This window comes from Zonotrichia albicollis, chromosome 1 (assembly GCF_047830755.1).
Source record: "Zonotrichia albicollis isolate bZonAlb1 chromosome 1, bZonAlb1.hap1, whole genome shotgun sequence".
NCBI classification, from domain to species: domain Eukaryota; kingdom Metazoa; phylum Chordata; class Aves; order Passeriformes; family Passerellidae; genus Zonotrichia; species Zonotrichia albicollis.
Genome location: NC_133819.1, coordinates 52,459,792 through 52,474,297, shown reverse-complemented (window position 1 = coordinate 52,474,297; position 14,506 = coordinate 52,459,792). Strand labels below are relative to the sequence as shown.

The 14,506-nt window shown below is 46.8% G+C and overlaps 1 protein-coding gene across 1 annotated transcript in view; it reads left to right on the top strand.

Moving 5' to 3' along the window:
• The first annotated feature begins 970 nt into the window (after positions 1 to 970).
• VOPP1 (VOPP1 WW domain binding protein) overlaps positions 971 to 14,506 on the top strand; it is a 67,461-nt gene continuing 53,925 nt past the window's right edge. The window contains exon 1 of the mRNA XM_074541300.1: positions 971 to 1,501. Within this exon, the coding sequence (XP_074397401.1) occupies positions 1,451 to 1,501 (51 nt within the window). The 5' untranslated portion in view covers positions 971 to 1,450. The remainder of the gene's footprint in view (positions 1,502 to 14,506) is intronic.

Here is a 14,506-nt window from a genome sequence, read left to right as displayed (position 1 = left end):
AAGAGCTGTGCCTTCCTCCAACTGCAGACAGTGTCCAGCTGTGGTAAGGGTGCAACAGGCTTGGAAAAGGAGGCTCAAAGCACCAGGACAAGATAGCCATGGTGAAGGAAACACCCAAGGCATGACTACACCAGCCACCTGCAGCTGGAGAGATCAGCACTGGAGTTGGAGAGTACCTCCACTCCAGTTTAGGATTTGTCATGATATCCCAGGGCTGTTACCAAGTGTGCTGAGGAAATGAAGGGCCAGACCTCTTCTCTGAAATGCCAAAGGTTACCGCATGGGCACACAGCTCATGTTCCCACTCACCAGGCTGGCAGAGGGAGCACCTTATAGAATCACAGAACCACAGAATTGTGTGAGTTAGAAAGGACTCTCAAAGATTATTCCATGGGGAGGGACACCTTCCACAAGACGAGGTTACTCAAAGCCTCATCCAACCCAGCTTTGAACACTTCCAGAGACAGGTCATCCACAACTTCCTGGGCAACCTGGTTCCAGTGTCTCACCAAACTCATAGCAGAAAATTTCTTCCATGTCCAACGTAAATCGACTCTCCTTCAGTTTCAAATCATTGCCATTGGTCTATGGCTACAGGTAAAAAATCCTTCCTTATCTTTCTTATAACCCCTCTTTAGGTAGGTTTATAAACGGCTGCTTTAAAGTGTCCCCAGAACCTTCTCTTCTCCGGGCTGAACAGCTCCAACTCTTTTGATGTTGGTAGGAGAGATTCTCCAGCCCTCTGGGCAAATTTGTTGCCTCCTCTGGATTCAATCCAGAAGATCGCTTTTTCGGGAAGGGGTGTCGTGGTCACGGGCGACCCGCGCGGTACCAAGGAGGAACCCGGTACTGTCCCCTGCGGCCAGGGGCAGGTGCGGGGGCGGTGACAGGGGCAGGGGGAGATGCGGGGCAGGGGAAGATGCGGGGCCCGGGGCAGGGGCAGATGCGGGGGCAAACGCGGGGTCACGGATCCGCCACCACTGCCCCCTCCCGGCCGGGCAGGGCCGCGGGGCGGGGCTGGGGCCGGGGCGGGCCGCTCCTCTGCCCGCCCTCAGTTGGCGGCGGCGGCGGCGTTCGGCCTCTTTGTGCCGCCTCCCCCAGCACCCCTGCTCTCCGCCTCGCCTCTCCCCGACCCTGTTTCGCTGGGCTCCGGCCGCCGCCGCTGTCGCTGAGGGGATCGGCGGGTCAGCCCGCCCTCGCCCTGCTGCGGGGCTTCCCCGCCTCCCTCCCCGCCCCGCCGCCGCTCTACCCCGCCTCGTCCCTCTGCCCCCGGTGCGGGCTACTCGCGGCCGCCTCCCCCGACCGCTGCGAGCCCGCCGTGCGCGCTGCCGCCCGGAGCTCCCTCCCCGCCGTCGGGGATGGCGCGGCTGGCAGCGCCCGTGCGCGCCTGAGGCGGAGGGGCGAGCCCGCCGCCGCCGCGGGAGGAGGAGGAACAGGAGGAGGAGGAGAGATGAAGCGCTTCCACCCTGGGGTCGCGCTGCTGCTCTCGCTGCTGTGGGAGGTGAGGTGGGCCGAGAGGGGAGCGCTGCCCTGCCCTGCCCAGCGGCGCCTGCGGCAGCCCCGGGTTCACCCGCGGGGTTCCGCCCTCGGTCGCGACCTGGAGCTGCGCGGCTGGCGAGGGGAGCTGCAGCCCGCACCGGCCGGGGTGATTTATTTCGGGGTTAATGTCTTTGCCTATGGGCTCGGCTCCACAGGCGGTGCGCGGTCAGGGGTGCGGGGGAGCTGCCGACCGGGCCGGGCTGGACTGGGCGAGACGAGACCCGGCGCGGCTGCGGGCGCGGTGCTCACGGGCGGTCGCGGCGGCCGGGCTCGCCGGGGGTCCGGGGTCTCGCTGCTGGAGCACAGCAGGATTATCCACGGTGTGATGGAGCAGAGTAACACGGGACCCTTACGCAGGGGCACGAGCTGCTGGGAGCTGCCCATTCCCAGCCCACTAGCAGACTGTCCAGGGGACACAAAGCCTGTCAGGAAGGGTTAGACGGAAGGCTCATCTCTTATTTTCGTTATCCTCTTATTTTCATTTCCTGGGCGAAGTGTCCATTGCGAGGTCGGTGCGGCGGCATCAGCTCACGGGGACCGTGGCGGCACCGTGCAGCGTGGTTAAACTTCTGGGAAAACCTGGATAGCGCAGCTTTCGTACTTAAAACAACCAAACAAACAGTGAATTAGGAGCTTTCATTAATTGGAGGGGGGATTTGTGCCACGCAGTTCTAGAATCATGTTTGGGTTGGAAAACGCCTTAAAGATCGCCTAGTTTAAATCTCCCTCCGGGGGGCTGGGGTGACACTGGATCGGGGTTGGGAAAGCAGCTCTTTATTCCAGCGGGCGGATGGGCAGATGTTTTGTGGGGCGAGCTGTGTGTCGGTGTGTGGTTTACCCTCGGGGCTGGGGGCGGGCAGGGGACAGCAGTGTCCCCCGGGACAGAGCCGTGCTGCCGTGTGCCCTGTGCCGCTCCGTGCGGGGTCACCGCCGGTACCGCGCCGGGCTGGCTTCGGGAACACCCGTGGGCTTCTCTTACGCACATGTCCACGCTCTTAAAGCCCACAGGCAACGTAGCTGAAAGTGTCAGAGAGGTGAAAGAGCTGTGCTGCCTCTGTGATAGAGCAGTTTAGTCAGGAAATGAATTTATTTATTTTTTTTTAAAACGGCATACCACCAAACCCATACATGGAAACCGGAGTGCTGGCTGCATAGTTACTGCTTTTGGTAATGGATGTAATTCATGCAAATGATGTTTACTACATGTTTATGCCACCTACGTAGATGAATGGTTTCTGGTGTGTTGCCCAGTGTGCCATCCAGCATCATGCCATTAAAACACTCAGGTCAAAATCATCGCTTAATGTAAATAAGTGTAACTCTTTACAGGTTAATTGATTTGCATCTCTTTTCCCCGGCTCTAAACCTGGCCTTGGTTCTAGCCCTCAACTGCTCTTGACTCCACAGCAGCTCTTCAGAAAGCAGGAATAGCAGAATGTCGATTAAATGAAACAAACACCACCATTTCCCTGAGGGATTGTTCATCTGAGACGCTGAAAGGTTTCGCCCCTCCAGGATCTCTTTGATTAGATGTGTCTGCTCTCCTAACGTGTATTCTGCTGAAAAAGATCATTCGTGCCTGAAAAAAGTAATTTGCATAAATCCTCATTGGATCTAGCCAGTGGTGCTGTTATTTAAGCTTTTCTACTGGTTTTAATTGTGGGGTTCCCCCCCCCCACCCCCTTTTCCTTTAATCTTGAATGCTTGTTTTGCCATCTGGTTTTGTGGATTTTTTTTTTCTGTCTTGGAAGCTCTTAGGTTGCCTATTAAAATGAGATGGCTTTGTAAATTAAGGCTGTATTCTACATGCCCAGAAACAGAATGCTGGGTGTTTAAATAACTTAATTGGAGACATCTGGTTGTTTTGAAGGTTTTTGGTGCATGAAACTTTCGCTGTCCTCTGCACAAAGTTCTGTGCTGGTTATTATCTGAAATAACAGTGTTGTAATTGTTTTAAATCTGTTTGCAGCTTCAACATGGTCTTAGTTATTATTGGACAGAGCATGAGCTGAGAAGTGTGGTTTTCATTCATCATTTTGCAAAAGGCTCTGACTATTACCCAGGTGCTGTGGGGAGGAACTCATTTAGTCTGTCAGAGCACTGTGCAGTAGTTTACTGGTTCTAGCTGGGTTTTCCTTGGGTAGATTACCCAAAATACTTGTTGTAAAATGTTTGTGTATTGCAAAACCACTATTTCTGGTTATGTTGGTGAAAGGAATGAACTCCTTCACAGTTAAGTATACACCAGGTTCATGGTGGGTGTGAGTTTGGATGTGGGCAGTGTGTGTGTTGGTGGCTTTCAGGCTGGAGCCTCGTCAGTAGCTGCTGTGGCAGTCTCCCACGAGCAGGTGAGGGTTTGCTGTTCCTGATGTAGAGGCAGAAGATGCAGAAGAGAGGCTTGAGGGACCAGGGGAAGGAGCTTCCATGTGCTGGTGGCTGGTTTCATGGTTTAGTCACCATGAAGGTGACTAGAGGCATCACCACCAAAGCAGGATTTACACATAAGAAATTGCTGTCTCTTGGTGCTGAAATGCCTCTCCTTGTTCTAGACAAGCTTGAGATGTGCTAATTACAGAAACGCACCCAGAGCACTGTGATGGTGGGAGAGGGGAGTTAATTTTGAGTTTCCTTGTGTGACGAGGGTTTTTTCACTGCAAACACAAAGACCGTGGTGGAAGAAAAATCTCCAACCCCAGGACCCAGAAAGCTCTGCTCTGGGAAGACATTATTAGGGGAGAAAAGCTAAAGATGTCATGTGTTTTGCTCATGACTTAATTGCAGTTGAACAGTTCAGCAAGTAAGCTAAAATGAGGTGGACAATTTGACAGGTAATTTTGGTTCTCCTAGGAAGAAATGAAGACTGTTGAATCGTTATCTGTCTTTTTCAAATTAATTTGGCTACTTGGAGCTAGCAGTGTGTCATTAACTGCAGTTGCTTGAAATGCCCCTTTTTCACCAGGAGCCTGGATGACTGGGATACCCACAGTGCTGGGCTGTGTGATTTCTGCACTCACAAATAACCACTAATCTTGCTTGCTGGCTTGGCTTGTGACAACAGGACTGTCTTTTGTCTCAGTTGGCTCTCAGTTTTGTAAAAAGATTTGAAGAGATCCTTGAAGTGATGACAGTTTGGAGCATGTATATCAAGATTTTCTGCTTCTCTTTTATCAGTGATCCCAAGGGCTTTGGTTGTCTGAGCTTAAATGTGACTTTAATGAATAGTGATATCTTTGGAAAGGGGAAAAAATAAAACTAAACAGGCAGTCCCCCCACCCCCTGATGAAGCAAGCTTATTTTCAGCCTGAATGTGGGCACCAGTGTCTCTGTGGGGCTTACTTCTCAGACTGAGTGCTTGCTTTCCCTCTCAGAAGCTGCAGAAGTGCTGGATGGAGGAGAGCTCAGTAGCTGAAGCTCAGCCCAAGGATGGGGAAGCTGAACAGAGCTGTTGCAGGCTGACAGAGGACCCTGCCTGTGCTGCAGTGGTAATAATGGTGCTTTATTGTTGCTGCTGCAGAGAAGCTTGCTGGGCAGCCTCAACTTTCAAAACTGTCAAGTAATTTTAGATGCCTAAACCTCTGATTGGCCCCTATATTGTATCTGGGAGAATCTAGTGATCAGTAGAGTCCTCTTGTTAATTTGTCAGATGGAAGATACTAGGCAAGAGTCAAGTGCCTTTTTTAAAAAGAACAAGAAAATGGACATGTCATAGGAACAGCAAATTTGTTATCTTGAAAGAAAATTCAAATACTCCCGACAGTCTGTCATACAAGATTTGTTTAAGTAAAAGCAAAGTTGGCTGGTGCTCCTCAGTTGGTTCACTGCTGGGTTGAGCTTTTTAGTATTATTTTTGTAAGTGGGCTTCAACAGGAGAGATTTTATCAATTTAGAGAAACCAAAAATTTCTGTCCTTCCTGAAGAGGTTTGTTTCTAGTTTCAGTTTGATTGTTTGTGTTTGTTTTTTTTTTTTTTTGTTTTTGTTTGGGTTTTGTTTTTTTAATCTTTGTAGGAACAAGAATGATAAGATGAGGAACGCCACCAGTCTTAAAGAAAAAACCTACACATTTTAATCGTGGTAGGCACAGGTGGAGTTCAAGAATTTGTGAGGATTATGGGGATCACTACATCCTCCCTTCCTCCCTGTTTCAGTTATTTTTTCTATCCAATAGTGGTTAGGTTTTCCTTTATAAAAAGGACTGTAAGAGTGTATGTACCCTTGAAAGTACAAATGTGCATGCACACCAGTGTTGCTGTCTCTGAGCTGTCCCTCTCTGTGGAATACTGTGGATACTGCCCTGTTGATATTTTAACTCATGTTCTTTCAGTGATGTCACTGTCATGTTTTCTGAAAAATCCCTTCACCAGGATTTCTTCTCCTGGGAAGCTGGGAAGCCTCAGAGAGAAATGAAAACAATAATTATCTGGTTGCTTCTCCTGTGTTTGCTGCTTTGGAATGTGGTCTGGAAGATGTTTACCACCTGGTCATTGTTGATTGGTTTCATGTGAATTGTTTTAACTTAATGACCAATCATGTCCAGCTGTGTTGGCACTCTGGAAGCAGTCATGAGTTTTCAGTATTATTCTTGTTAACCCTTTTGTGAGATCCTTTCTGTATTCTTTAGTATAGTTTTAGTATAGCATTTCTTTAATATAATAATAGTATCATAAAATAATCAATTAACCTTCTAAGAACATGGAGTCAGATTCATCAATTCCTCCTTTGTCCTAGGGACCCCAGCAGATACCACACCGTGGGGGCTGGGGGGAATAAGGGGAAAAATCTATCCCAAAAATTCTGCTACAGTTGTTAGTGTAGATGTGGCCACTAACCCTCTCCTCCTTTTTGGTTTTGGTTACATAACGGATTTAACAGCTTAAACAATTTCTGGTGGGTTTTTTTTTCCTTCCCCTCCTGCAGCTGGTTGCAAAGCAGCTATTGCATTGCAGAGTGAAGGCAGGAAAGAGCTTTCTTTGGATTTATAGCTGGGAGATCCAAGTGGTGCTGGCAAGCCTCTGCTGCCTCTTGACAGCAGCGAGATGGGCTGTGATTTCCAGGCGGCAGGACTGAGCTCACACACTTTTCTCACTTTGCTCCTGCTCAGGAGGAGACAGATTCGTGTTGGTGGTGGGTAGGGAATGGGTGGCCGACTGCCATTTGCATCCTCTAAGAGTAGCTGCAAATGGGTTTTTTTGGGCTTGGTTGGTGTGGGGTTTTTTTTGTTTAAATTAGAAGAAGTGTCTGTAAAATCTGTTTATATTTTCTTACGGCAGTCGAAAATACTTAGCACTTTCCGTTGTGCTTTCTTCATAAAAGGGAAGTTGTCTGACTCTTTTTCCTCTTGCTATTTTCCACTCAGCTAATGCAGGTAGCTGGAAGGTTAAACTTGGCCAAAGCAAGCCCTTAGACTTCAGGTGCTCTTTGAAAATGGATTTAACTAAAATCAGTAAAAATAGGGGTCAGTTGAAACTCTTTGGTTTAATATGAATTCATTTTGGTTTTCTCCAGTAAGAAGAGGCTTAGAAAAACTGCAGTGAGTATGCCCATATAGAGGCTTGCTCTGGTCATCAGTGTACACTGAATTACAGGCAGAAAGAGATTAATGCTTAAGCTTATGCTGCAGAATTTAAAAGAAATAATTTAAAAAGTATTTATAAATGTATCTTACGGGGGCAAGGTGGCTACAAATTTACTTCAAATTTGTTGTGATATGAAAAGTAAAATCCATATGAAAAACCACTACATAAAGCTAGCATATTTTACTTTTTTTGTCTAATTTTTGACAGCACTGTGTTGCTTTGTATGCTCAGCAATGCAGCTGAGTTTGTTTTGCTGAAGGTTTTGTTGAAATCCTGTTAAGAGTTTGTTATGGCAAATATAAACTCTCTTTGGACTAGCAAGAGGCAAAGCCTTTCTAAAAGCTTTTTTTAAAATTTGCTTGAATGGTGTTTTTTGGGAAATGAATCTTAGGTCTGTCTGAAGTCTGGGGACACAGCCTGCGATCTTGGGCATTAAATAGTGTGTAAAGATAAGAAAGCTAAGGTCTTAAATGGTGGATATTATCACTTTCCTGATACCAGAACAGTAAGATATGAGATGAAATGCTGTGCCTGATATTTCAGAAGGTCACAAGAGGACAATCTGGGTTTTTTGAATGTTTTTTTCCTTTTTGAGAACAATATATCTTGACAGGTTTCTCATATATTAAATGGAAGAGTTATCACTGCTGAGTTAAAAATGTCTTTCTTCAGAAGTGTGTCTTCAGCTTCATGCTAAATGGGTGTTAGCTACACCTGTGTTTTAAATAGCTCGACTAAAAATCTCTTCCTTCTTTCTCAATGACTCAGCTTTCAGTCTGGTAAATTTTTTAAAGGACAGGAACTAGCAAGAAGTGGTTTCTCATCTGTATCTCATGCAGTGGAGGTGTGGGTTTTTGCTGGTGGTCTCTAATCCCTGCCTTTGGCAGCTCCTGCAGCTCTAGTGACCCTGGGACCACTAAAGGATCATATCAGCCCACTGATGCTGTGAATGACTAAGCCACAAAAAAGGGTCTGGAGGAGAAAAGTGAGAGGGAATCGTTTTCCATTGGCTCAGCAGAGGTTTGTGCCTTGGTACAGCATCATGGGACTTGCTGCAAGGGAGGAGACAGAATGTATGGCTTGGAGCAGGACTGCTCATTTCGGTAGCACACTTCTTGTTTCCGTACATTAGGCATCTCCTAATGGGAACCATAAAATCCTTTTGGTTGGAAAAGACCTTTAAGGTCATTGAGTCCAATGGTAAACTTAACACAGCCACATCCACTGATAAACTGTCCCTAGATGATGCTGCACTGGTACTGGAGTGGAAGGCAATCATGGAAACCTTTTCTGTGCTCTGCTAAAGGGAAAACTAGCAGAGTGTGATTTTTTTTTTTTTTTTTATCTTTGCCAGAAAGATGCCATTAGATACTATTCTGGAAAAATTAGTCTTATCATTTTCCCAAATCACCTGCCACATGTCTCTTAGAGCAGAAGTGCACAACCAGGAGCTGATGGCCTCCCCAGTCTTTTCCCTCTGTGAGCCAGGAGAGGGTCATGGATGGACACTGTACTTCTGGGGAAGGTCCAGCATCAGTTGGAACATGGGAAGGACTGTTGTCCTCACGTCCAGCCAAGGGTAACTACAAACACAGCATTCCTCTCTCATTTGGAGGTCTAAAAAACACCCCAAACCCTTGGCCTTTCATTGAAAGTGACTGTGAAGTGATCTGGGCCTTAGTTTCCAAGTTCAGAGGAAGTTTCCAGAGGAGTGGAAGGTGGCCATTTGTGAAGGGTGATGAAGCAGAGTGATGGAAGCGTACCTAGACTCCAGTCCTGGCTGCACATGAGCCCTCTGGAAGCAGCTCACTGTTTCCAGCTGGAGTAGGAAAGATGCTGTGCCAGCTGGCCTGGTCTCCCACCTCTGACATTGATAGGCATCAGGCAACTAAAGAGCTGGCAATAGTTTTGGGGATGGATCCTTCCTTCCAAGGTCTTGCTGCTGGAATAAGATGTGAGGGCTACGGACTCCAGGAATGAAGCCAATACCTCTAAAGATTTGTCCTTCTAAGGTAATTACATTTTATGTTTTCTGATGCCTTTCTAGTTACATGCACTCCAGTCTGGATCTTCCCTGGGAGTATGAAGAAGTGGAGAACCCTGAAATGAAGTTAGTATGAGAGGAATGTAAGCATGTTGGGAAGGTGGCAGGGATCCCACAGATAGCAGGCTGAAGGCGATGGGTACACGTGTTATTCTTGATGTGAGAGGAGCATTTTGTTGTGCATGTTCACCTTTTTGGGCCTCAGTCAGGGGCACTGGCACCCAAGGGAGCATGATGCTCTTGTAGGCCTACTCTGCTTAGCTTGGTGTTGCCAGCAGTGTGCTTAGAGTGACAGGCTTGTGCTGCTGTGGGGTTAAGAGCAGGTAGTGTGCCTGTGATCCAGAGGGTTTGGTTGCAAATAAATTAGGAGCTCTGTCAGGGAACATATACTAGCAAAGAAAAATAAAATCAATGAGTGTAGCAGCTAAGATAGGCTTCTTTTGAATTGCTGCAAACTTGGGGTGTTTTGGCTGGCACAGTTGTGTCTTGCTGCATGCATGTCTGATGGCTGTAGGTACACCAGCAAAATTCTTCAGTGTGTCCTGGTCAGAGTCAGTTTTTCTCCCTTTCTGGACAGGAGATCCTTGTCTAACTAGGTGTTTATAACCAGGTGTTTATACCTTGCTGGTTTTGGCCCAGTCCCTTCAGCATCAACACAAGAGGTTGATATCCAACTGTGCAGCACTGTTAAGACATGGTGATACAACAGACAGTGTAAGGGTCTGTGCCTGGGGAATTGCTCAGGTGTTGCCCAGTGTTTTGTTTCTCCCAATTTTGTTAAATCTCTTCACTAAAGTGGATAGAAAACCTGTTAACTTAGTGAATTCTTTTCTGATTTCCTCATTATATCTGTAAATGTGGTGTTTCTCAGTCTGGTTGGTGGGTGACTGTAAGTGCTTCAGTTTTTGATGCAAAAACCAGGCAAGGATGAGTCAAAGTGTTTTCTTTCATTTCTGCTCCTTGGGGGGAAAAATACATTGCTCATTGCTACAGATAATTCTCTCAATACTGGTGTGAGTGAGATCCTTTGCTGCTGGCTGTCTTACAGTGTGAGTTCCCAGTTCAGGGCCTTATTTCCCTGCTGCAATTGGAGCCAGGGGTTTAACCTATTGCAGGAAGGGTAATGGGTGTAAAAGTCCACCTTCAGTTGTTCAAATGCCATTGAGTTTGGCAGAATCTCAGTCCAAAAGAGAGGACACATGATCTCTGAACATGCTGCTTTCAGATGGTCAGACAATTGTCTAACCTAAAAAAAAAAGTGGGGGAGGATGGGTGTGTGGGAAGTTTTAAATTACTTTTTGGAGGTCTGCTTTTCTTTTTCAGGCTGACATAAGATGGTACTATCTTGAGTGCTGTCTTGCCTATCCAAACATTTATCAGTAAAGATAAGCATGATTTTCAGTGTTTTGAGCAGCAGTGGTGCAGAGGATGCTGGCTGATCCCAAATTATGCCTACTGCCATGATGGGCTGTGGGGTTTTGCATCAGGGGCCCCAGTTCTGCTCTGATCTGCTTCTTGACTAAAGCAATTCACATCTCTTGGCTGTGATACAGAAATACTAATAGCATATGGGATTAGGTTTAAACTCTCCAGAACTGGGTCATCCTGCAGTTTGAGATAGCATAAGATAACGGTAGATGTTAGGCTGCTTCATTTTTTTTTTTTTTTTTTTTCTGTAGCTGAAATGATAGCGGTCTCTGTTCCTGAACTTGTGTGCATGTGTCCCTGCATAAAGTATGTTACAGTGCTACTCTAAGGCTGCATGTGTTTGCCTGCATATTTCTTAGGATGACCTGTATTTCTAGGGAAGCTAGGGAGCAGGAGAGGCATAAGTGCCTAATAATAGCGAGCTACTACCAGTTGCATAATGTTGAGGAAAACCTCAGGCAGTTTGGGGCTTTCGCGTAATGCCAGCACCATGCAACCAGCTGAACTTAGTGCTGAACTTGCAGCACGGTGATAGAGAAATGTTTCAGAATCTGCAGGTGATCTGTAGATATTGGAGCTTCTGATTTCTGAAATCCAGGTCTTAGATTTGTTTTTTCATGTGCTGTGGGTAATACTTCTGACTCCGACTCCTTAAAGCCCAGGGTGAACATTAGCAAGTTGGGTCTCACTATCCTGTGTATGTGGCAGTCATTTGAACAGGCATCTCAGTGTTCCTAAAAGGCATTGCATGGGATCCTGAAAATCTTGTAGGAGACACATTTGAATATGCCCAAAACCTGGCTGGTGAAACTTCCTGGTGTGGCTGTGCTGACCCACACTGCCAGCTCTGTGTGCATCTATGCCTGTCCCAAGGCATCCTGTGGGAACACGTTTGGGTTGCAGCTTCACCTGGTTTTCCTTGTGGACAAAAACCATGGGCACACCATGTGGTGCAAAGCCAGGGGGATTTGGATTAAGCTTGTTTTAATTCTGTAGTAATCTTGACTTCCTATTTTTATTAAAGCCCTAATCCTGGGCTCCGTCCAAAGGCCATTAAAAGTCAATGGAGACATCCCACTTGCTTCCAGTGAGCGCTGGGACAGGCTGCCCGGAGGATTTGCTGTCTGAAGCAGCCTGAGGTGCAGGTGACCTTTGCTCTGTGCAGCTTGTGGAGCCCTGTGGGCAGGGATGGTGGTGTCTGCCCTGGGCTGAAGGCACACACACTGGCAAGTTTGCTTGCCCTCGGTGTCACTCCTCTGAGCCCCTGCAGCGTGCAGCACTGTGCCCACCCACGGAGCTGCCGCTGTAGCTCTCCTTGGGGGAGCAGCAGCTGCTTCAGCCAGCCACGGCCACTGGCCACGTTGCGTAAGGAGAAAAGCATCGTAGTGATTATATAAAAGAGATTATGTAACTGGGTAATTTGGTAATCGCCTCTCTGGTGAACGCTAAGAATAGCTTGTGAATATGCATTTATTTCTGTGATAGCCATCCACAGCGATGGAGTGCTGGGAAAGGTGGGTGCTGGGCAGTGGCACAGGGGGAAACACTTGTGCCTGCTGTGTGTGTTTGCAGAGACTTTGCAGCTCTGTTGCTCCTGTGCTGCTGTGGTGAGACACAGCAGCTGCAGGTCCCCCTGCTCCACACTGTGGTGTGACCTGCTCCACAGGTGCAGTGAAGGTGCCCAACTGCTTTTGATAAGCCTGTGCCACCTGCCTGTGGCATCTGTACGAGGCTGTGCAGTGCATAGGCAGAACAGATGATGGAAAAAGGAACACATGTTGCATCTCCATGGATTGGGGCCATTTTTGCTTTCTCTTGCTTCCCAGAGCTGTCTGGTTTTCATGCTGAAGTTGCCAGCACCTCTTTCCCCCACCCAACCCTGAGAAGTGTCTGGGAGGTGCTGGACAATTTCCAGGATCGTGGTGAGGAGCAAGAAGGCTCATTGCCTGCTTTGAGACAACTGAGAAGAGCATGTGTGCTTCAGCCCCGCTCTTACTTGCATCTCTGTTCATGGGTTTATTCCTTTCTTGCAGAAGGGAAGGTGACTCATAAAAAAAAAATTACCAGATGGTGCCAAAGCCAGCGAGAGCTCTCTGATGCTAATTGAAGTCAAGGGAGAAACTGTGAAGGAGATGAGTGCTGTTCCTTGTAGTCTCTTAGTCATGAGAAGGCTGTGCAGGGGTGAGCTTGGGATAGCTTGGGAGAAGGCAGGAAGCTGGCTGAAAGGCTGTGGCAGGGGATGAAGTGAGCAAAAGAAACTCTCTGAGCACCAGTGGTTCATTTGGGAACATCAGTCCTGGCTCCAAAAATGTTCTGTAGTTTTCAGATCAGCTTCTGGAGTCTGGGTGGCTGCTGCCTTTTTGTTGTGGGTTTGGGGTTATTTTGAAGTTTTCTTATGTGTGGTTTCAATTTGCCTTCCCATTCACTGTCCTGAAGGTACAGTTTGCCACCTTCTCTCATTGCTACAGCTATGTCTTCTCTGCCTTGAATTGCTTTTTCAGCTCCTCATCTCTTGCTGCCTGAAGCTCAAGCTCTTTAACCTTACTTTCAAGCTGCCACATAATCTTCTCTCCACCTACGGCTCTGACCTGGTTTCTTCCTCCTCCTCCTCCCATCCCTGCTCTGGACTGCTGTTCCACCCTTCTTGGCTTAGGATGGCTTTCCTCTCTCTTTTCTGCGTTATTGATTTCATGATTTGCAATAGTTTCCAGTTCCCTGGCTGCTGCATTCCTGTTTTAATTTTTTTTTTCTGTGCTTTCCTTTTTTATTTCTTTTCTAGGCTTTCTTTAGTTCCATGTATGATTCAGCCCTGGCACAACCACTTCCCACGTGGGTTTTGCCTCTCCTGTCATTTCTTTACTTTTCCCTACTTGCAGAAGGAAAGGCTGTACCATCTGCCCTTAAAAGTGCCTTATAAATCCATTTCCCACGTATTGCAGTGAGGTGTTGGATGCAGATTAAAAAAATTAAAATCCTTTTCCCTTGAAAGAAATACAGATTTCCATTCTGTCCCTTTCGCCTGAATATCTGTTTCCTATCATGTTTTTTCTCATATTTGTATGTTAGGCTGGAGATTTGAGAGTTCAGTTTGCAGCTTCATCCCAGAATTCCCTTCCCAGAGTGGGTGATTCCTTGTTGCAGTTGGCTGTCTTGTACAGAACCCTTCTCCTTGGTGTTTATGCCTTCTCCTTTTAGTAGAGTATCAGCTCTGGAATATGCTGCTGCTGCTGTTGTCAGGACAAAAGTGTGTTAGGGGAATATTCTTAATAAACATATGGCTGTTGCTTAGTGTAGATGGAAAGTACGCAGAGGAGACTGCGTGTGCAGCACCCTGTGAACTGTAGAGGACAAGGGCAGGCACAGACCATGGATAATATGAAATTATTTTGATGCCATGTACATTCTCAGATGCTTAATGGACTTAATTTTTCAGTCTCAAATCACACATCTGGAAAAAGCTGTGACTAGAGTTGAGAGGTTTTGTGCAAAAGCGTGTAAGGATGTGTTAGAGCTGTTACAGGAGCTTTTGTAAAGTGAGAAGTGTTTAATTTGTAACTGTACAGATACATTAAGAATAATGCTATCTGGACTGATAGGCAAGTGTGAAGTAGTGAAAAGATAACACAGTACATGAATTTTAGTTTCCTTAACTTTTTAAAACCGGTGAAACTGAAATGGTATCACATTTGCATCAATTTTGATGAAAGGTATGTATGTAAACTCCTGCCTAGGATCAAAGAAAACCATTATTTCTTAGTTTCATGAGGATAAGACAGTTCAAGGTGTGTAAGTATTGTATAAAAAGGTATGAAGGCAGTTTTTACATTTGGTGCAGAGACACCATACAAGACTTTGCTTTACTTTTGTCCGCTTTACCAGTGTCACATGCAGCATGTGTAATCTGATTGAGTTTAGTGTAAT